We start from the raw sequence: 23,712 nt of genomic DNA on the forward strand, positions 1-23,712 counted from the left end.
AGCTTAGGGGGAAATTGCTCTTAGTCGCTTGAAATTAAGCTAGGGCGCGTTTAATGATGAGAGCTGAAAAGGGGACACTTATCAGGAAATAAAAGGAGCATGTGCCAATGTACAAAGAGTAATTATCAGAGGTGAAAATGGGGGCACTTCTTACACCCTCAAAAAGAGGCTCTCTCCAAGGATGAAAAAAGTCAGTCATGAGAATAGGAAAATGGGTATTTGTCGACGGGAAAGGGGCCCCCATCAGATTTTGATAGGGGCATTTATAAGATATTAATATATATTGTTTAAAGGGAAATTATCAGAGGTGAAAAGAGGCACTTATCGCACCTGAAAAGGGGCAATGACCAGATATGAAAACGGGCACTTATGTGAATGAAAAAGGGGCACTTGTAATAAAGGAAAATGTGCATTAGTTTAAAGAAAATGGGCACCGATCAGATTTTAATGGGGCATTTATCGGAGGTGAAGGGAGCATTTATCTGAAATGAAAAAGAGTAACTGACCCTTTTCAGGTACGAGAGTCTCGTACCCGAAAAGGGTCATTTACCAGAGAAGGGGCACTTATGAGAAGGGGAAGGGGGCTCTTTTTTAATGGGGCACTTATCATTAGGAAAAGGGGCGCTTATAAAAAAGGAAAAGGGCATATGTGAAAATATAAGATGCACTTATCCCAGTTAAAAGAGGGGTAGTTACTAAAAGTGGAAGGGGCACTTCTTACAAAGGAAAAGGGGCACTTGTCAAAATAAACGTGGCACGTACATCTCAGATTTAAATAGGTCAATTATCAAAGGTGAAGGGGGCAATTATCAAAAGTGAAAAGAGGCACTTTTCGATCGTACCCAACTAGGTGCACTTACTAGCTAGAGATTAAAAAGGGCACTTATGAGAATGGAAAATGGACACTTATTGCAAGGAAAAAAGGAACTTTTCCTATGTAAAAAGGGGCACTTGTCAATGTAAAAGGGGCACTTGTCAATGTAAAAGGGGCACTTTTAGGGTACTTGAAAAAGTGGGAGGGCACTGTGCCCCCCCTGCCCTCCGGGAGCGCCGCCTCTGCACTGACAACAGAAGACGAAGAAGAAGAAGAAGACGAAAAAGAAGGAAAAAGAAGAGCTCTAATAGCGCTCTTAGAGAGCGTTGTGTTGTTGTTGTTGTTTATTTTAGGTAAAATCTCAAATTAGTCTGTGCTTGCAGACTAAGCTTCTTCCGCCACGTATCGGCGATACCTCTGACATGAAATAGGAGAGATTAACAAGTAATATGTCTAGTAAATCAACACCAGCCACTCCAGAAGGAGGTATTGAGACCTCACAAGGATCCAGTAATCCATTATCTCGCAAACTCAACAAAATCTTGGAGACAAGGCTTGAAAATGACAAGGTAAGAACTCAGATCAGTCCCGTGTACTCGAATCGATGTGTGTGTGTGTGTATGTGCACTAACAAAGTCGTTCGTCTGAAGAAGTGTTGCTGTAGTGTTATTGCTATCCTTGTTTATTCAGTTGGAATATATCCATGCCTATGTTATGATACTGGTTTTTGTCAAAATCGTGGTTGAAAAATAAAAGAGGGAGGATAAAATTAGAAGCAGAAGCCAGAGGAATATTAAAAGAAACAGATCCATGAAATCTTTTTTAACAATCTTTAATCTGGTTCAAATCTAGCCTTAAGGGCTCTCTCGAAATGTTTTTTTAATGATATTATTCGAGAGAGCCTTAAACGGCTCCCATACCCCTGCACGGAGAGGCATGTAAACAAAACTCAAAAGTGGTCCAAAATCACACTTTCGCGCACCCGACCAATATTGGACAGTGGCTTTGATAAATTTTGTCGTAGTTTTGGTCTTAATTACCGCTTTAATTTCAAAATCGGATCTAAAAATAACAAAATAAGAGCAATTTTCTTACCAGACCGATACAGCTCAGCTCCCTTTTCACGTGTACCGTGTGAATTCACGATGTCTACACAATGGTGATGACCTCTGACTGGCACTTCCGTAATTGTGGGTAAATTGTGCTGCTTCCGTATAATGCGCTGTATGAGTGTTATTCAGCGCATTATACGGAAGCAGCACATTTACGAAGTGCCAGTCAGAGGTCATCACCATTGTGTAGACATCGTGAATTCACACGGTACACGTGAAAAGGGAGTTGAGCTGTATCGGTCTGGTAAGAAAATTGCTCTTATTTTGTTATTTTTAGATCCGATTTTGAAATTAAAGCGGTAATTAAGACCAAAACTACGACAAAATTTATCAAAGCCACTGTCCAATATTGGTCGGGTGCGCGAAAGTGTGATTTTGGACCACTTTTGAGTTTTGTTTACATGCCTCTCCGTGCAGGGGTATGGGAGCCGTTTAAGGCTCTCTCGAATAATATCATTAAAAAAACATTTCGAGAGAGCCCTTAAGGCTATTCAAATCAATCTGATTGAAAAATGAAAATCAGAAAGTTATGAATAAACCTAGTCTATTTGAAATATTCTGTGTTGTTAGGTAGGACAAGCCCCAATTGTTTGTGCTGGATGGCAACAAGCATTCTGACTATTTTAATACAATTATTTATAACAGTAACAGGTGAATGAAATAAGTTGTATCATGGCACTTAACAAAGTTTTAACTTTTATGCATTCAATTATATATTATTAGAAGAAATTAGCTATTGCATATCATCCAGGGCAGCGTCTCACAAAACCGTCATAAGTACAAGTCCAACGACATCCCATTGAAATGCGTGTATTAAGTTTAAAACACATTTCAATGGGATGTTCATGAACTTGTACTTATGACGGTTTCGTGAGACACTGCCCAGGCCAATTACTTTTTAATTTTTTTTCTCCCATCTTCTTGCCCCTCCAGGATGCACTAGAGGCCCTGAAGGCCCTCTCCACATTCTTCACAGACAACAACCTGCGCAGTCGAAGGAAACTAAGAGGAGACATCGAGCGTAGGAGTCTGGCCATCAGTGAACAGTTTGCTGATGCGTTTAGTGTCGTGACTGATGTATGAATGATTTTTTTTCATTTCTATGTTTTATTTGGCTACAAGAATCACTTATAAAAAAATATATACTTTGCTACTGACAGAGAAAAAATTATCCTTCTCTTTTCTGAAATTGTTTGATTACAGATCAGAGATACTCTCATTCAGGATAATGCTTAGAATTACCTGGTTGTTTGCAATTATATTACTTTGTCAATAGAGATGTCTTGATTGGTATTATACTAATTACTGTAGAAAATAAGAAATGGTTCTAAGAATTCTAATACATTATTTAACAAAATTACTCTAATTTGTGTTTTTATTTTGTTATCTTACAGCAACTAGACAGCATTAATCAAGATGTAGAGGCTATGAATAACAGCTGTCAAGACATGACCAAGAGACTTGAGGTAAATTTATTTCTCTCTCTCTCTGTTTCTCTCTTTTTCTCTCCCTCTCTCTCTCTCACGATCTGTCTATTTATCTATCTATCCATCTTGTATTTGTCTCTTTCCTGTCTCATTCACCCCTCTCCTCTCATCAATAATAGTATAATAAGAGGGTTCCTGTAAGATAGCGATCATTTCTGTTAGATTTGATACTCCTGGCACTCCTCAATTATAACCCTGCTTTAGCATGGCTGCCTTTCCTTTACGGCGCTCAAGCATCTAAAGTAATTTTTTCCTGCCAGGTACCCTTTTACCTCGCCTGGGTTGAGTGAGGCAAATGTAGATTAATGTCTCCACTACAACACATTTCCTTATGGATGAAGCGCGCAACAACATAAAGATACGTACTGTAACCGTGTGGTGATATTATAGTATTAATGACTGCTTTGAGAGAAATAGTTGTTTTTATATGCTCAAGGGAAGGTTAGAATTGTGCTATTACCCGAGGCGTGCCGAGGGTGAAAGCCCAATTGTAACCTTCCCGAGAGCGTATAAAAAGAACTATTTCTCGAATATTAAAGCAGTCATTAATACTTTTATATGCCGAAAAAAAAGAAAAAAAAGAAAAAAAAAAAACTTTTGTCGAAGATGGGATTCGAACTCTTGCGTACAAAAGGTGATGTACCTACAGTCAGCGCCTCAAACCGCTCGGCCAGCGCGCACTGTCAACATGTAAAGTAGTTTTCTTTAATATATACATTAAAATGAATTGAAAACGGCTTCGCGTGGTCGATGCTTCGCCGCTGCTCCATTAAACGGGCCCTTCTTTTACTTTTGCAATGCATATTGGCACGAACTTAGATCAAGATCTATCGGCAGATGTTGTTTTTTTGTTTTTGGAAGTTTATTTTCGTCTTCATGTCAACAATGCAAGATAAAATTGTCGGTAAGATCGATCGAGATTCAATTGTATTGAAATTACCGACCAATTCTTCGCACACGTACGGTATCCTTGATCGCTCAGACCATTTTTTAACATGTAAACCTATGGGGTAACCATGGAGACTGACCTATTTTCCCAATAACCATGGTTATTGGGATTTTGAACTGTTTTTTAACCATGGTTACCGGGAATTTTCGGGAACAGTAAAAGTTTATGAATGCAATTTCGACCAATCAGATTGCTGGATTACTTAAGTGAGGTATATAAAGGGTTCTACTTTTTCTACTTAAAACTTGTATGAAGCTGAAACCCAGAAATGAAGCTGCCGACCATTTCATTTTTGACAGACTACATTGGCAGTTATTTCTATGGTAGCTTCAATGATGCAAATTCAGTTCAATGACACAGCCCTGAACATGAAAACACATGCTTGTGACTGTTTAAAGGCAAGAGATATGACATATATTTTGTTCAACCTTTTCTCTGTTTTAATCAACAGCTAGCCAGAGACCAAACTTCTGATCTGATTAACAAAACAACAGATCTCCAGAAGGAAGGGTAAGTCCTTTTTGTTAACGTCTTACTTACAATTTCAACTAGTAATACTATCAAATTACAGTCAAACCTGTCTAAGTGGCCACCTCTCTATAAAGGCCACCTGCCTATAGTAGCCATGCATTTTGTCTCACGCGTGAAAGAAATATGTGTTGTAGAACCTGTCTAGAAAGGCCACCTGTCTACAGTAGCCACATTTCCCCCCTTGGTTGGCCTTAATAGACAGGTATGACTGTACGTACATGTAGATGTAATTTTACTTGTATCTAGGATGATTAGTCATACAGGCTACCTATTTCATCATCATGTACAAACAGCAATTAAAAGTAACATTGAAGATACCGCAAGTTATTTTTGAAGGGCCTCTGAATGAACAATATTATTGCTCATAAAGCTTCCCTGGGCAAGCATAATCTATTCTTATCATTATTTTACGATAAAAATTAGATGCTGTATTCGCCTTGTCTTGCCATCAGACTAGAATTCCTGAAATTTCCTCTTTTTTAAAGCTTTGAAGCTATTTAACAAGGTACCATTATCATTTTATTATTTAGACCGAAAGCTTCAGTCTCCGATATTGACACTTGTTCCACTAAGACTATGTCTGGCTCCACTGACTGCTTCTAAACAGAGAGTGGAGAAAATAAACTAGTTAACCCACCCCCCCCCCCTTCTCCAAGGGCAAGGGTTAACATCTGGTTGACATTAAATCAGTTTAATTAAATAATTCCCCATTCCAGATGGTTATTTCTGTCTTTAAATGGTTACGATTGGAGAATCTACATTCAAGTGTTTGCGTTTGGTTTACAGGCAGAGACTAGATATGAGAGCCCGGGTGGCTGATGCATTCTTAGCCAAATACCAGCTGAAACCGGAAGAAGCAAGGGTGCTACGGGGAACCAGAGATGGACAGTTACAAGAGGTGAAACATTCTAACACAATAATGATATCATTTGATAAAAGGAAACCTCACCCCAAAGAATAAGTGTGGGTATGCTGGAAGATGAGATTTGTTCCTGGCAATTGACGTACAATATTCCTAACAAAATTGTTCATGAGATATATTACTGAAGATATTCTTGGCATGATGTAATGTCTTTACCTTTCAGCATGACATGGGCAAAGTGATATACCAGGCAAACTGTACAAGTACAACGCAAATTGCATAAATAAGTTGTTGCTCTTCTTGGGTGAAGGTTTCACATAAATGAAATAGATTTTTCAACTGCAATATTCTAGCATATTTAAATAAATGAGTTACAATTGTTCCCCCGTTGATATTTTCCCCACCAAGATCAATTTTTACCTCCTCAGCTATTATTTTTGCCTCATTGAAAAGTAAAGGCCCTTTTATTGAATTAAAAAGTATATCCAAGTAGCAGTCTAATTGGAAATAATTTGTAATTTAATAACAAAACCTTTACTTTTCAATGAAGGAGACAGTATAGAAGGGAGAGGGGGGGGGGGGGGGCAGTGAGGGAAATTCAAAGCTGATTTCTAATACTGTTGTGATTGTTTTGTTTCTTTACAGAATTTCTTTCACTCTCTGACTAGAATCAAGCAGATTCACAATGACTGTAAGGTGTTACTGAGAACCAACCAGCAGACAGCTGGGTAAGCACTTTTCTAAACCCTGATAAAAAACAAACAATAGGCCCGTCTTTATCAGCTTGAGTTTGCCAAAAAGCCTGCTATTTCTGATTTGGGAAATAAGCCCGAAGTTGCAAATCGCATCTTTATCAGCTCGAGACTCGACCTTGAAACTCGAAACTCGAGCTGGAGAAATTAGCTTGAGATATTTTGCTCAGCGTTCGCGCATAGTGCGAGTCTTCGGGCTGGTGAATATGCACCGGACAAATAGCAGGATATTTTGAAAACTAGCCGGAAATATCTTGGGATGATTATCTCGATTAGCTCTTCCTGCTATACTCCTGCACCAAACTTAAACAAAGACAAAAGCTAGCGTGTGGCAATGTACCGGCAAAAGATTTAAAAAGCATTGGATTTAATATGAATGTATGTTTGTTTGTTTTTAGTCTCGAGATCATGGAATCCATGGCTTTACACCAGGAGACAGCATATGAAAGGTTGTACAGATGGACACAAGGTACTACTTTCTATTTCATTTACAAAAGGGGAGGGGGGGGGGGGGGGGAGGTTGTTGGCCCATTCTTGTTGAAAATTGTGTATTATCATCATACTTAGTTTAGAAAGAAAAGGATGATTCAATTTAAGTGTAATCATGTCTGAATATTATTAGTTTATGGCAATGGTGTACTTGAGAATTTCTACTAAATTGATCTTGCAAACATGCGCACAAATCCTTTCTCTCTCTCTCTCTCTCTGTATCTCAGTTTGTCTCACCATATACAGTATCTGTCTGTCATTCACACACACTCATTCTACATTTGACCCTCTTTCTCTTTCTTTGTCCCTAATACTCCATTTATCAATTCTTCCCCTTTTAAGTATTTGGCTATTTGTACTGCTAATCTGTAATATATATCTGAATTGATGCATTGAGTGCGATATAAAAGCAGATTATTATTATGATATATTCTCTTTGTATGGATAAAGGTGAATGTCGAAGCATGACAGGAGATTCTTTTGAGGTGACATTGCTCCATTGTAAGGCCATGGAAGCACTCCAAGACAGACCTGTCTTGTTCAGGTGAGCTCTTCTTCTTCCTCTGTTAAAGGGATTGGGTAGCTGTGTCTCCGATTCTGAAACAAAATCCTGGATTTAGCTCATTCTGCAATGATAATTATAAACCTTTAGGTCAGTCAGGAAACCCATGACTTTTACCAGCCAATCGCCTGTCTGATTATCAAGATATTTATGATTGGAAATCGAACCAAATTTTCTGTTTTACTAATGGCTTTCATAACACTACAGTCTATTGGGGAAAAACGAGTATGGTAAAACATGTCACTCAAAGATTCTTACTTTTTTGAGGCACTTCATGATCATTTTGAAGCGCAATTTTTTTAGGGCTTTAATATTACACCATATCACAGACACTGAAAACATGTAGGGTCATGCATCTCAGATTTAAAATTGTTAAATGATGCCTTTAATCTTCAAAGGGCTATGCAACCTATCCCGAAGATCTGTACAGGAAGATTACCAGTTGTGTATGCAGGCACAATAAACACTGGGTCTACACCCTACTCTTGTGAGAAGTGTAGCGTATTAACATGCATAGGGTGTGACTCTCCTACATATGGGGCCTCCACTTTTCTGTCAGAGGAACAGAGTGTTTCCTCTGTACCCGAGCTTACATTCCATGTTTTCCTAGCTCGAAGTAGCCATTGATTATGCTGGGTTTGTTACTGATGTTATATGAGATGTTTATTTGATCCAGTTGTAATCTATTGTTTACAGGTATGCTTTAGATGAGTTTGGTACGGCTAGAAGAACAGCCATGGTCAGAGGATTTATTGATGCGCTGACAAGGGGAGGTAAGTATTATCTCGTATTCCTCAGACTTTCTATGTACACATTTGTATCCCATATCAATTTTACAACTTTTTCTTCTTCTTCTTCTCCTTCTTCTTATTCTTGTACTCCTTTTTCTTCTTCTCCTCCATCTTCTCTTTCTTCTCCTTCCTCCCTTCTGTTTTAGTGTAAAAATATGTGCGCCTATTGCTACCTTAAACTAATACTATTGTCATAAAGTCAACATCAAGGAAGCAACACAAAAATCTGCCTTTTTTCTACACCGATCATTACTTGCGTGTCTGGCCATGATCAACTTTAATTTTAGTCCACAGTTCGCTACGACAGACATCGTTGGTTTTAGTATACCTAATAAATATTGCCAGCACTAAAACAGCTTGTATCTGACAAGGAAATGGCATTTTTTAGTGTAAGCTATCGTTTATATTTGTTTAATCTTGGTAACGTATGGAAAGGCAAATTACCAAAGATCTTGGACTTACCGACCTTTATTTAAATTAGATGTTTTAGTAAAAAGCACTTTTGTTGTCATCCATGGTAGTGGGATCCACTGCACAATATCTGCTTTTGATTTGAATGAGAAAAATTATTTTTCTGTTCACTCAGGCAGAGGAGGTACCCCACGTCCAATTGAACTACATTCCCATGATCCAATGCGGTATGTCGGTGATATGTTGGCATGGTTACATCAAGCTTCCGCATCAGAGAAAGAACACCTTGACGCCTTGCTGCGACTGGCATCGGCACAGTGTAAGTTATCGCACTCTTTTGTTCTGAATTTATCATTTTGTTTGATAAAGAAATTCATATCATATTCAAATAGATTAGTATGTTTTGGTAAAGGAAGCAACCATATTGGCAATGAAGCACTTTTGCAATTTAGCTTAAAGCTTAAGGATTGGAATTAGTCGATAAGGATATCAAAGATTAGCTCTTGGTATTCCTATACTGAAATGATACAGTTGAAAAATTAATTGCAGCATTTGTTTCAAATCATAAGTTTATTTCACAGTAAATTTGACAAATCATGGTGTTCGAACATACATGTAGCTAAGGCACTAGATCTGTGAGTTGCATAAGACCTTCCGGAAATAGCAAATTATGATGTATATATATGTACGTTTACAACACGTTCAGAAAATGACCAGCCCACAGTTGTTTGTATGGCCAATAATGGTATGTTTATAGCTAGTGATTTACAGAGGAATTTTTTTATTTTTCTGTGTATCTTTTTTCCCCCTTGCTTTGATTTGCTTTCCAATATCAGCTCGAGAAGAAGAAATCCAAGAGATTCTGAGCCATATTACAGAGGGTATCTGCAGACCATTCAAGGTTTGTACATTATGATAAATGTTTTAATTATATCTTTTCATATTTCTTTTCTTGTTCTTTGATCATTAAGTTGTATTTATCTCAAATGATTTTTGTGACCACCTGTTGTCATTTTTATATTGCTATATCTAGTTGGCTATTTATTAATAATAATTAAAACCGTGCTTTTAAAGCGCTTACCACTGAAGTCTCTAAAGCATACACCTTGCTCTAAATTCTTTTCTTTAATTTCATCACAACATTGATCTTAACAAGTATTGCAACATAATTATTTGTTGGATGGAATCATCAGATGGCATTCATCTTTTATAAAACCATAACAAATCTGACATTGGCATCTGTACTGATTTGAATTACATTATCTGTTTTCATTATGTTTAAACATTTATCAGTGCAATAATGTCAAAAAGGGACCCCAAAAGAGCTAAGCATTGTTATCCATTTGTACTGATCATCAGGATAGTGAAATATGGAATTGTTCTAAAAAAAAACATCCTTGAAATCATTTCAAAATTTATTGAATTTAGTTTTCAGTCTGCAAAATATAATAATTTAAACATATTGAACACTGTTAATGATGTCTATTAAATAAATGGTCAGAATTGGGGAGGAAGGTCTGCAGATCATAGTTATTAGGTTAACTTTTTCCATACCCGTGCAGCTTGACCGGATGCACCTGCTATTGCTATATTTATATATGTTTTTTCTATTGATTTGTCTAAATTCATGTTTGTTATATTGCTGTATTTATGTGACTTGATATGTCAAATAAAATAATAATAGTAATAATAAAAGCGTATTGTTTTTTTAATGTATTCCAGGTTCGTGTAGAGCAGGTGATTGTAGCCGAGCCGGGACCTGTTCTACTCTATAAGCTCACCAATATACATAAATTCTACAGATACACAATAGGGTGAGTCATAGCCTTGATAATCCAGGGCCCGTTGCATAAAACTTACCATTGATGGTAACTTTGCCATCAGTGGCAACTACCATGGTAACAGGGCTCAACAGCCAATCAAAATCAAGGAGTAGTAAATGGGTACTGTTGAGAACCTTATACATATTCATGTATGTAAATGTTAGATATGGGCATGCGCAGAGGACTGAATTGTAAAAATGAGGATTTTTTAATTTTAAAACCTAAGACCCTCTGCCTAGGGATTTTATTTTTTGAATTCATAATGTTGTTACTGTTGTCTGTTTATGATTTTATGATATAATTTTTTTGTAACGGCAGCCAAGCTAGAGCCAGGTTAATAATACTGGAGAGCCGGGAGTGGTAATGTGCCAGACATGAGCATTATACAAGACTCCACTATTATTGTTATTATTATTTGTAAAACAAAAGGATTCTTTATACTTTTGTTAATCTGCAGTCAGCTCCTGAGCAAGGAAGCTTCTTTGTTAGCCACACTGGAGGAGATGGAGGAGTTCGCGCAGAAAGTATTCTTCAATGCCTTGAACGTGAAGGCATCAAAACTGGTTGATAAGGTAAAGTAAACTCATTGTGATGTCATCAAAACTAGTGATAAGTTTGTGATGTCATCAAATCTAGTTGATATAGTATGGTGATGTTATTGTGATGTCATCAAAACTAGTTGATAAAGTTTAGTGAACTCATTGTGATGTCATAAAAACTAGTTAATAAGGTATAATGAACTCATTGTGATGTCATCAAAACAAATTGATGAGGTATAGTAAAATCTCATTGTGATGTCATCAAATCTAGTTGATAAGTTATGGTGAAATCTCATTGTAATGTGAACAAAAATACAAAATAGTATGTTCTGTCCTCAAAGCTGTAATATATTCATACTATGTCACTTTGTCAAATTAATAGGCATAATAAAATGTTTTGTGATAATGCATTCTGATTTTCTCAGTTTTAATCACTAATTGACAAAGTTCAATTAAATGATGAAATTAGTCTTCGACTATATTCAAGTAAATAACATTTGACTGTCTATTCTCTAGGTGGAACTTCCCCCAGCTGATCTAGGACCTACAGGTTCACTTACCCAAACTCTGAGTCTGCTCCGAGAGATCCTCACTTCCCATGATTCATCTGTGGTTTCCATGGATACCAGACAAGCTGACTTTGCCAAGGTACTAATTCCATGCATTTTCCTCCTCAATCTTCAGAAACGGGGTCATCAAGAAAAGAGTTTTGATTTATCTGAATTACTCACAACTCTGTAAATATATCAGCCCCTCACATTTTATCCTTTGTTGAATGCAAGAAATGTCATTAAATTAAATTTAGATCAAAATATATTATTTCTTCATGGCTATCTCGATCATATATTACGAATAACATATTCTTTCATGAACTCCCATCTAAGATAGGTCTACTATTCAATTAACATTCAGAGAAATGGAGATTTTAAGTCATTCTATCATTCGGATCAGTGGTGAATTGTGAGGGGATGACATCACAATTTCTGACTGCATTGCCAATTTGATATAAGGGTGGACTTCCCCTTAAGAACTAATCCAATTTAATGGCACTATCTTGTGAATTGTTGCCTCTGTGTGCAGTGATTAGCTAAAGATACAGTATTGCAGACATTATGATTGTACCATGAATATGAGAACACTTTGCTTTCAGATAGATGGTTGAATTATCTAATATGAAAATCTTACTTTTGTCTTTATTAGATCCTTGGATGTGTGTTGGATCCGTTGCTTCAGATGTGTTCTCTGTCAGCTAGTAAACTGAACCCATCTGATATGGCTGCATATATGATCAACTGCCTGTATGCAATGCAGACGACTCTATCACTCTATGAATATACGGATCAGAGACTGGAGATGCTCGAAGCACAGGTATGTAGCGTTGGGATAATGATGATGATGATGATTATGATAATAATAATGATGATGGGGATGATGATGGGGATGATGATGATGATAATGGTAATGGTGATGATGATGATGATGATGATGATGATGGTGGTGGTGGTGATGGTGGTGATGATGATATGGCTGCATACATGATCAACTGCCTGTATTCAATGCAGACTACACTATCACTTTTTGAATATACGGATCAGCGACTGGAGATGGTTGAAGCACAGGTATGTAGAATTGGGATGATGATGGTGATGATGATGATGATGATGGTGATGGTGGTGATGATGATATGGCTGCATACATGATCAACTGCCTGTATACAATGCAGACTACACTATCACTTTTTGAATATACGGATCAGCGACTGGAGATGCTTGAAGCACAGGTATGTAGAATTGGGATGATGATGATGATGAAGATGATAATGGTGTGATGACAATGATGATATAATATTACCTATTACCTTAATAAAAGTGAATGAATGAATGGAAAACTTAAATAAAAAATTTTGATGGTAGTGACTTGCATCAAAGCTGGACTGAACTGATCATCATTAAACTTCCATTGAATTTCTGCTGCAGAAAAAGGATAACGTCATACCAAACATGATTGTGATAGACAAGTGTGATTGCGCATCAAATGTAATGCCACTGTGTCAATTCTTGAAAGCACTGGCGTACAAAATTACCAAACACTATACTTCAATTATATTGAATATTTCCCTCTTTTTATTTTTTAAAGGTTTCTCCTTTTCCGAACACAAGACTGATAGACATGTATATATTCCATTTCGTCTCATTTATGAAATAAAAAAGCCTAATGAGATTGTGACTGTTGATTTCTTTATTAGGTTGATGCTCATGTGGACACCCTAGTGAATGAGCAGGCATCGTTTGTTTTAACACGGGTTGGGCTGCTCCAGATATACAGCATTGCACAGCAACATCTTACTACAGAGGTAAGCTATTGGTACATTTGGTTGTTAGTCTGTTTGTTAGTTTGTTTTACCCGACTGCTAAAGAAGCATGTGTATGCTTGTAAGTAAGCAACCAGGGGACCAACGGCTTTAAGTCCTCTGTGAGAGACTTGGTAATGAGGATTAATGCCTTACCGAAGGGCACTAGCACATTGATTGGATCTCCCAGTTCAAGACCACTGCTCTACCACCGAGCCATCACACCTTATTTGCTTGTCTTTAAATTTTGGTGGGCTTCTTGTAATGGAGTTCATTCTGAGATATACAGGTTATGAATCATCCTGAATGCTTTATTATGTAAAATAGGGTATTTGCTAGCAAGTATCATATTGGCTTGAAAGGTGTCATGTGACACTCAATAATTTATTATATGAAACTTGGAATGTGAAGATAGTAGAAGAAGGTATCCTGAGTAAACCTGCGTAAGAGGAAAAATGCTGACTTTAATAAATGATGATGATGATTATATCACTGCCATGGGGCTTATCATTCTACATGTATGTAGTGAGTTTACTCATCCTCTGTCTTTCTGTGATCTGTGCAAATCATTTATTTGTTTAATCTCTTTTATGCAGGGCCCTCTGTCTTCTGTTCATGGAATGGATTCGAGCTCAGTAAGAGATGGCATTGTAAGTACCGGTAGTCTTATCTTATTTTGTTTAACACGTTAGTAGACTTTGAATTAATTATAATAATTATAATGATTAATAATAAAAATGATAATAATAATAATATTAGTAATGATAATAATAATGATAATAATAGTACTAATAATAAGAATAATATAAAAGATTTTCAAGGTGCCAAATCTACTTGAAATTTAATTCTCAAGGTACACTAGTGCAAAAGAAGAAATCACATAAAAACACAAATACAAAAGTACAACTTCAGTAGGATAGATCATATGGGGAAAAATTGTCACTGGCCACATGAAACAGATGACATATTTGGATTATTTTTAAACACTTAAACTGATTTGCCTTTTCTAATCTCTCATGAGAGGGCATTCCACAGCGAATTGATTGAGTGTTGTAAGTAAGCTACACTGTATATATAAGAAAACAGATATAGAGAGATAGAGAGAAAGAGATAATTTTGACACTTTTTACAATATTGATGTGGAAACACCAACAATTCTATTCAGCCATACTTGGCTCTTGGCTGTGAATCAATATATTGTTTATTTCATCTTGACTCACCATTTCTTGCTCTATTCTTTGTCTCTCTGCTTGGATCAGAATCGGTTTGATTCCTTTCTTGGTTCACCTGATAGCTTCACAATGCCACAGATCAAGCTTCTACATAGTACAACAGTCAGGTAAGAAGAGTTATTACTACTTCTGTTACTTTGATGCAATTTAAAAAAAATATAATTCTATAAGGCCCTGGGAAACAATGAAATATGTTTAGGAGTGCTATATAAATTAATTTATTATTATCATTATCTTCAAAGGCTTGTTCAAACATGGCATGGTCAACTGCCACGGTTGATCATGGGTCATTATTACTTCTCTTACTTAGATTAAATTTTGTTTTTAACCCTGTAAAGCACTGTGAAACCATGGAATATGTTTGGGAGTGCTATTTAAATGAATTTATTACAATTATCATCACCATCATCATTAAAGGCTTGTGCATACATGGCACAGTAAACTGTGATGGTTGATCAATGGAGGGGGAGAGGGACACTTTAATAAAAACTTTAATAAGCAGTTTAGAAAACTTAATGGTAATTTGTGTAATCTTTTGAAAAAATGGATGCAAAGGTTTCCCTTGTTTTCATTGAGTTCTTTCATTTTTTTTAAAACCCTGGGCCTACTTATTTCGTAACTCAATCTTCTCATCTTTAAGAGGCTAAGATTTGTCAAAGGAATCAAACCATTTGGATTTATACCTTTCTTTTGTTTAATTCCACAGGGAGAAGATTCACAAGAGAGCCGTAGCCCTTATCTGCAGTGCATATGAGCTTCTACATACAGCCATCAACCACCCTGCAAATGATTATACCGAACCTGGATCTATAGTCAAGAGAACTCCGGATCAAATCAAATCTTTAGTTTCCTAAGAGAGACAATTACACCGATGCTTAATATATAGTGAAGAGGAGGCGTGATGGCCCCGTGGTAGGATTGTGGTCTAGTAATTGGGAGGTCCTGGGTTCAAACCAAGTTGATGCACCAGTGTCCTTTGGTATGACATTAATCCACATTGCCAAGTCCCTCAGATAGGACTTAAAATTGTAGGTTCCCAGGATTGCTTACTTACAAGCTATTTCTCCTTTTTATTGAAGATGAAGAAGAATAAGAAGAACTTAATGTATATGGGTGATATTCTCTTAATTTAAGCCGGGACTAAGTCCAGACTAAACAAGAATTTTAGTTCGCACTTCTATGGAATGCTAGGTTTCATCTTCCTCCTTCAATATTCATGACAAAGATAATCTACCAAGGACTTTGTTGAAATTTAGTGTATACTCATATTATCTTTTTCTTCCTATTTCAGTGCAAAATTAATTTTTTGGACACTTTTCATTGAAGGATTAAAATAATCTGTTCAGGGTAAATTAGTTCACAACAGGCACTCCATAAAAGTGTGAACTAACTAAGCACGCGCTAACTTAGTACGCGCTACCGGAATACCACCCTATGTTCTTATATACTTATAGGAACATATACTTAATATGTTCTTATACTAATGTTGTTACATATTCATATGAGTTAGAACATAACCTTATGTTCTTATTATGTTCTTCTTTTTATTGAAAATGAAGAAGAAGAACTTATACTTTTATGTTTCCACATTCTTATAGGAACATAAACTTATGTTGTTATAAAATCATATGTGTATAAGTGTATAATAACATATACTTATGTTTTTATTCTTATGTTGTTACATAATTATATGTATATTAGTATATAAGAACAAATTTTATACATTTCTTTTACCGGTATATGTGTATAGTTGTGTTCTTATAAATTAATACTTATGTTCTTGTATACTAATGTTCTTATGTTCTCATTTGTTCTTAAGAGCATACTTGCTTTCTTAACATTAGGGTAAAAGAAATCACCAATTAGTCAGAGCTCCAGACCAAATCAAATCGTTATTTTGTGATAAAAGACAGTTACACCAATGCTGGATCTAAATCCTGGATCAATAAATCTTAGTATCCTAAGAACAGATGATTCTCTGTAATTCTTGGATGGTAACTTTTGTGTGAGTAATATTCACTACAAACCTAGTCATTGATTTATTTTTGTGCAACATTTGCAGCGTACGCATACAGCTGAAGAAGAATTTGCGTAAACCCCAATATTACGTGTTGATTTCACGTTTCTTTAATTTGTTATGACAATTAACATACTTTTCACTAACACGAAAGATAACAAAGTTTTGAGAATACCGCCCAGGATCTTATTTCCTCTGTTACTGTAATCTATGGAGTACCAAGTGTCAATTTCACCAATAAATGAAATAAACATATTTATGTTGCTGAATGACTATACAAATTTGTGTTATCATGAAATTGATATCTTATTAAAGATTTCATAGTAATTGCAACTATGTACATAAGAGATTTTAAAACTTACAGGAACATTCCTCAAAGTGAATATCTTCAGTGGAAATATATATGACTTTCTGATTGATTTATATGTTGTTGTGGATGTATTTAAACTGTTAAATAAATTTGACTTAGATAAATAAATGTATGTTCTAGCAAGGATGTGGTAGATTTGATCTGGCTATCCATATTATTATGTTCAAAATTAGGTTTTCTGTATGCACTTGTTTTGATGAGTGATTCATAGTCCCACATGGGGGAACATATTCATGTGACATGTACTCAATATATCCATCCTTTTAGCCAATGAGAATTAGATAGGCATTGATGAAATATGTAAAGAGATATTTGAAATAATAAGAGATGACAGAATATTGTATTATTCTTTCTTTCTGAAGGAATATATGTACATATATTACATAACAGAAGACAAGTCTATTTCATTTATCAGTGTATTTGTTTGAATGGAATATCAGACATGCTAGACTCATGTTAGTGATGTGTAAAGAGAAAATAAAATCATTTCAAAGTGTCAAGGTTGGAAGTCCACTGTGTCTTTATTTGACTAAAATGCAATTCATGAATAGATTCAAATAAATATATAATAAATACCATATTGTAATGTACATGTTAAAGAAATAAAGAACAAATCTTTGATAATTATAATTGGGAATTCGGCTTTTTAAAGAAATATATATTGTTTCAATTCTAAATAAATATACAAATCTGAACAAGGAGGATATGAATGAGAGAAGTTAAATGCAAAGCGAGAGAAGCTCAATGTGAAGATCGATATTTTGTATGTAATATAGTTCTAAAATATATGGTATGACAGAGATATGAAAAGGGGAATTGGAGAAGGAAGCGAAATCGAGCAGGAATGAGTTCGAGTGTCTAGTTGTGTGTTAGCAAAACTTCTAGGTTATTGTCCGACCTTTAGTATAAAAAAAATGCATGTGTGTGTATATATATATATATATATATATATATTTGAGTTGACAATCCTCCGTCACAGCAATATAAAAATAATAATTAAAGCAATTGAAATAAAAATCCTTGAGAGCAAGAGGATTATAGAAAAGAAAATGACAGAGCTATTTACATAATCAGCTCAGCCAGCTCTTTTTAATGGAGGGCAGACCATGTGCATATTTGCCGATAAATTTAATATTAATATTCGTATTACAGATGAAATTAGCGACATAATCTTGCAACATCATTGAAGGGTGTGGACCCCTCCGAGTGGCTACTCTGATTGTTAATAACAGCTTAATTGAATAAACCCATACATGTAAATTACTTATCACGAGGAGCTAGGTATTGTTGTATTTATTTTCCAATCATATTAAAAAGACAAATAACATATGACATAAAACGAAATGAAACATAACAGAATTTAAAAAAAAAAAAAAATTACATGTGTATATAGATTGCTTAAAAATGATTGGCTGGATTGCCCGTTCAGTGTCATAAAAATATATGACACTGTTCTTCCTGGGGGTCCAGGTACAATTAAAAGAAACATTACGTAAATAGAAATTTTAAAAATAATGCACAAGCTGCTGAGTATAACACTTGCATGTCCTCTTTCGTGTTAACCAATGAAACAAAACAATTAAAAGCAAGAAAAGGCTATACATTTACAATTGCTGAGATTTGCGGATAATTAACCCGCTATGCGCGAATCAGTAAGAGGAACGACTGCAAGAAAGAGAGATAGAGAGAGAGAGAGAGAGAGAAAGGGAGAAAGAGAAATGGAGAAGAACTCTCTTGCAAAGCGTGTGGAAGGCACATGTAACGCCTGGCGCGTCCGGGGAAAGAAATCAAAATCAAAAGGTATCATCTCATTTAAAAAACAATCTCGATATCAATGGCAAATTAGAGTAACTGTAGTATGGAACTGAATTGTTGCATTTGATTGAATGTGAGAAAATTCGATATACAAAGGTGACACTTGTTTTTTAATTTAAAAACAAAAGATTTATAAGGCACTGGTTCCGTTTGGCGAGTATATTAGTCATAGCTTATTTCTAATGATTGGGAAAAGAATACATTCTCGTTTGGTGTTTCGTATTTTGATAATATTATAGAGTCTTGTCAAATGAAAACACAAAAACAAGTATCATAGTTTCAAAGTCTGTTTATAAGTCTGGTACAAATATACACAAACAAACATTCAACAAGAATTTAACAACAATTCAGTACAGAAAGCGAAAATGACGGATTTTGTTTTTGTTTTTACAAATAGGAATAATTTACGTTTTACCCGAGTCGCCACAATTACCTTCTGTCAATATGGCGAACCGAAGTGCGAATGGTTTTTCTCCTCCAAATGCCTTTTTGTTGAAAATTTCTATTGAAAAAGAGGGGAACGGACGGGGGGGGGGGGGGGTGTGAGATCACTGGCATAACTATATTGACCAATCGGATGTCCCAGAGGTCACAGTAAACAACTAAATTATTCATACCCCTTGTAGTGTTAATGGTTTTTTCGTAACTAAAAAATGAAAGGTGGACTGGTTGAGTTAGGACCCGTCTTTGAGATTCTTTTAGATGTAAGCTTTGGTATGTCACACTCTTAAGAATCATAAATCGGGACAAAGCAATTGTTCACATATTCTTGTAAGGGGTATGAATAATTTAGTTGTTAATTGTATCTCTTCCTGCGTCTCAGTGTTGCACTGTATATTGGCAACACCAACATTATCGTCATCCATCCGTTCACATGAGTATTTAGTAGTTATAATGGTTGTATCTGTTCACATTAGGAGTGAGAACTGAACCTTTGCTGCCCACCAGGCTCTTTGCTGCTGACTTAGGTCGTAGTCTATGAAGCAGTCGTTCTTTCCTTGCGCAGTCTTCCCAGAGGAGCCGGATGCGATCGGCTCGGCATAGATGAGGATCGTCGTAGCGCTCCATCTGGAGATGCTCATGTTCCTTTATCAAACGGTACTTCTCATCATCAGTCAGCTGGGAAATTGCATCATCGGTCCATTCTTCCAGCAGACTGCGCAGTGAATGATTGGTGTCTAGGAAACCACAGCGAAGAAGTCAAGAGAAAACATTATGAAATTAAGATTTAAAGAGCAATGCAGACATGTACGCGCGAAATTAAGCTTATTAAAGGTAGGATTTACTCGTCAGCGATAATCAAAGATTTTGAAACGAATTATTTTCATATCAAATAAAAAGGATCTAGGAGTATCGTTGTAGAAAAAAAATGAAGCATGTTTCTTTCGTTAATGACATAATCCATCCGCTCTTGTTGAGTCTGTTCTCGACTCGAGTGCGGATAGATCGCATAATGAACATATTGGCATGCGTCGAGGTCGTTCTAGGGCCCTGTTGCATAAAACCTGTAGGGCCTAACTTTTGTATTAAGCTTTAGAAATAACTGCATTTGATTGGACATGTTCGTCAAATTATCATTGGATTTTGACACTTGTTACTGATAACAACTTTAATGAGACGGGTCCTTGATTCATACCTTTTGACGGACAGCACTTGGAAACACCGTCTTTTGTTTCTCCATTAGTCTTTGTCTCGGAGCATCTGTCTGCATCTGATGTTGATTCAATATCACCATGAAATACCATATCTTCTGATACAGAAGGACTGTGGATTTCTCCTGTGTCGGCTCCCACCTTCATATCAACCTCCGGACTAACTGCTTCATCATATAAATATATGGAGTTCGCTGGAGTCTTCATCACCGATTCTTGACTGGGGTCAGTCTGTTGCAAGGAAACGTCTGGAGGAATCTCCTCATTTCGTTCCTCGACCAGAGCATCGGACAGGCCATTGTCTTTTACTTTATCACATCCATCGTCGTCTTCAGTTTCATGGTCGTTGTCAGTGGTAGTATCGAATTCATTGTTTCCATCATTCCAAGACACGTTCCTAGCATGACGTTGGTTTGTCTTTCTCTTGAGACAAGTTTTCAAGTGGTTGCCATGGTCACCGTCAACCACAGGGTATCGGCCGTCTTGGAGATTGAGATCACTAAGGCGGCCTTCCACTGAATCATGTGCATGCCATCGAAAATGTGGATTTTCTTCTCTATAACCGTTCCTCTCTAGATCGAGGCTTGTGCATCCTAATGCCGGTGATGCCCTCATTTTATCATCGAAGAAACTTCCATCATTCCAAGGGTCAGTGGTCTCGTCGGCCCATTCATTGGGAGTCTGTTTCTTGTGCCGTAGTCGGTAAGGGTATGGTGATACTGTGCGCCTTGATCGCCCCGATTGGAAGATCCCTAAACCACCTCGAGATCGATCTGCACCATGCTCCTCTTTCTTATTCTCATCCCCTTCATTGCATTCCTGAACATCGTTGTACGGAGAACAGTCGATGTCGAATGCTTCCAAGTCATCGTCGTCACAGAAGTCCACTTCGTCCACAACCTCGGCGTGAGTAACACTAGCAGACGTCGAAGGATTATATTTCTGCGGTTGAGCTAGCGAATGATTGGCAATTTTCTTAATTTTTTTCTTTCCCAATGTGGATGACTTGTTTCCGATGGAGCCATGTCGAACTCCAAATGGTGAGCTGCTCCCAAACGAAGCTTTTGCAAGATCCTGGCTGGTTGGTCGAGTCAGAGTGTTTGCTCGCTCGTCTTTCCCATGCCTTAGGTTATTATGGCCTCTATTAGAACTCTTGTCTTGTTGCTGATTACGAATGTAGGCATCTGTCAATTGTTGCTTTTTAGTGGCCGGCTTTTTATCTCGCTTGGTCTCTTCAGGGTCGCGAGAGGCATCCATGTTGGCCAAAGACTTCACGTTTGTTATGATTAGTCCGAGCTCATTCAGGGACGTCACAAATTCTAAAGAGTAATTTGACATCCCCTCAAAACAATATAAATCAGAGGAAAATGTTTAAAAGTATAACAAATTGTTGAACTGTTTAAACATTTTAGTAATGTAAGGCCTACCTAATGTTATTTGTTTTGATCAAGCACACATAACAAATAAACTTGTCCAGATTGCCATGGAATTGCGCGCTCCATTGCTCATGCACGCGCATGATCAACAATGCGCTTTAGCAGTAATACGTCATAATCGAACAGTGAAATGTTAAAGAGGAGAACTGGGCCCCGTCTTACAAAGAGTTGATATCAATCGTAACTATGTACATAAGAGATAGGAGACTGCAAACTTGAGATTGATTGGAGGACTTACGATTGATTTGGATCGATCGTAACTCTTTGTAAGACGGGGCCCTGATCAGAATATAAGATGTTAATAAAATGTGTACAACCAGAAATTGAGAGAGATAATGGAGAGTTATTTAAGGGGACACAACTATCCCATCACAGTTGTGAAAAGAAGACAGCTAAAGTGGTTTTGGAATGTAACTATAGATGGACGGATAGCTATTGGCTGTTCTGTTCTTTCATCTGTTCTCCTTCTCTTTAATTCTTCCTTGACTCCTTGTCTATCCTATTCTCTTCCCTTTTCCCTCTCTGTCATTGCATTGAACTCGTTATTCCCCCCGGTTTCTTGAATACAAGTTTGATCTAGCTAAAAAATTTACGTCTGTTGTAGGTTCAGGGGCGGATCTAGCTTTTTGCTAAGGGGGGGGGGGGGGTTTGACCAAAATAATGACGATGCAGAGCATCGTCCACGAGCCGCGAAGCGGCGAGCCGATTTTTTTTGGGGTGTTTATTTGAACCCCGTAAGTGATGTTTTCCTGGCATCTATTAACACAATGGAGACCATAAAAAGCAGTGCATGATAACGTCTTTTTAAATCAAGTAACAGTTAAATACACAGTTATATCCAGAGTTATCATGTGTTTGGTTAGGTTACCAGATGAGTTGAATATCTTCTCACAATATTTGCACTTGAAAGGGTTTCTCTCCAGCGTGCGTTCTTTTTTTCTTTTTTTTTCTTTTTTTTTCCCTTTTTTTTTTTTTTTTTTGGCCCGCCCAAGGGGGGGGAGGGGGGGTTAAACCCCCTAAACCCCCCCCCCCGTAGATCCGCGCCTGAGGTTCCTACACTTTTTCTCAAATTAAGATGCAATAAAAGACTCACAATTCTTTGATAAGTGATGCAATTTATATATTTACTAAGGAAGTTTGTACATCATTTAAAATTTGCAACTTTATTATAGTACCAATTTTGGTAATGCAGTGCTTTAAAAAAAAGGGTTATTATAATATATGAGAAAGTGAATATAAATTTGAACCAATTTGAGCCATTTGAACCATGCAGCTAGTATAATGGTCATATATTTACCACATGGATGGACTCAGTGGCAAATTAGGATTAATGTATTGCCAAAGGACGTTTAGTGCAGTGCTAGGATTCGAATCCTCAGGCCATCGCCCCTTATTGAGAGTCAATAATGTCAATTGAATGAACAACTATACCGCGGTACCTCTTTTTTTTTTTTTCTTTCTTCTTTTCTCTGCGGACCCGGTATGCCATTGCGGTGTCTTATGAACAGTTTTTAGCAATGGTAATTGCCCGGGTAATTGGTAATGGGTAATTTGGTAGATATATCATGCCCCGGATCATTTCTACAACTCCCACTTGTATACGAAGCAAATCTGAGGACTGCAGAAATGTTGTCCTTTCTGTTGCATGTAATCGTGTCGCATATACCCAGTCGTTTTTCATCTACCGTAGATCGACGAATAAATTACTATAAAAACGG

At 36.7% G+C, this 23,712-nt stretch overlaps 1 protein-coding gene across 1 annotated transcript; it reads left to right on the forward strand.

The window, feature by feature from the left end:
* Positions 1 to 1,163: 1,163 nt before the first annotated feature.
* On the forward strand, positions 1,164 to 15,802 carry LOC579643 (conserved oligomeric Golgi complex subunit 6). The gene is made up of 19 exons (XM_030981931.1): positions 1,164 to 1,383; positions 2,860 to 3,003; positions 3,321 to 3,392; positions 4,814 to 4,872; positions 5,680 to 5,791; positions 6,401 to 6,483; positions 6,906 to 6,976; positions 7,447 to 7,540; positions 8,255 to 8,331; positions 8,936 to 9,079; positions 9,597 to 9,661; positions 10,483 to 10,574; positions 11,041 to 11,155; positions 11,639 to 11,770; positions 12,323 to 12,490; positions 13,368 to 13,475; positions 14,069 to 14,122; positions 14,732 to 14,811; positions 15,411 to 15,802. The coding sequence occupies exons 1-19, from the start codon at positions 1,264 to 1,266 to the stop codon at positions 15,556 to 15,558; spliced, it is 1,938 nt and encodes a 645-aa protein (XP_030837791.1). The 5' UTR covers positions 1,164 to 1,263; the 3' UTR covers positions 15,559 to 15,802.
* Positions 15,803 to 23,712: the final 7,910 nt, after the last annotated feature.

This window comes from Strongylocentrotus purpuratus, unplaced genomic scaffold, assembly GCF_000002235.5.
Source record: "Strongylocentrotus purpuratus isolate Spur 01 unplaced genomic scaffold, Spur_5.0 spur5_scaffold_12, whole genome shotgun sequence".
In the NCBI taxonomy this organism is placed as follows: domain Eukaryota; kingdom Metazoa; phylum Echinodermata; class Echinoidea; order Camarodonta; family Strongylocentrotidae; genus Strongylocentrotus; species Strongylocentrotus purpuratus.

Bases quoted from the DNA above. Each gene is read 5' to 3' on its own strand.
- LOC579643 (XM_030981931.1), top strand. From the start codon at position 1,264: ATGTCTAGTAAATCAACACCAGCCACTCCAGAAGGAGGTATTGAGACC. The intron at 13,476-14,068 runs GTAAGCTATTGG...TCTTTTATGCAG, and splicing joins AGCAACATCTTACTACAGAG to GGCCCTCTGTCTTCTGTTCA. The intron at 14,123-14,731 runs GTAAGTACCGGT...TGCTTGGATCAG, and splicing joins GCTCAGTAAGAGATGGCATT to AATCGGTTTGATTCCTTTCT.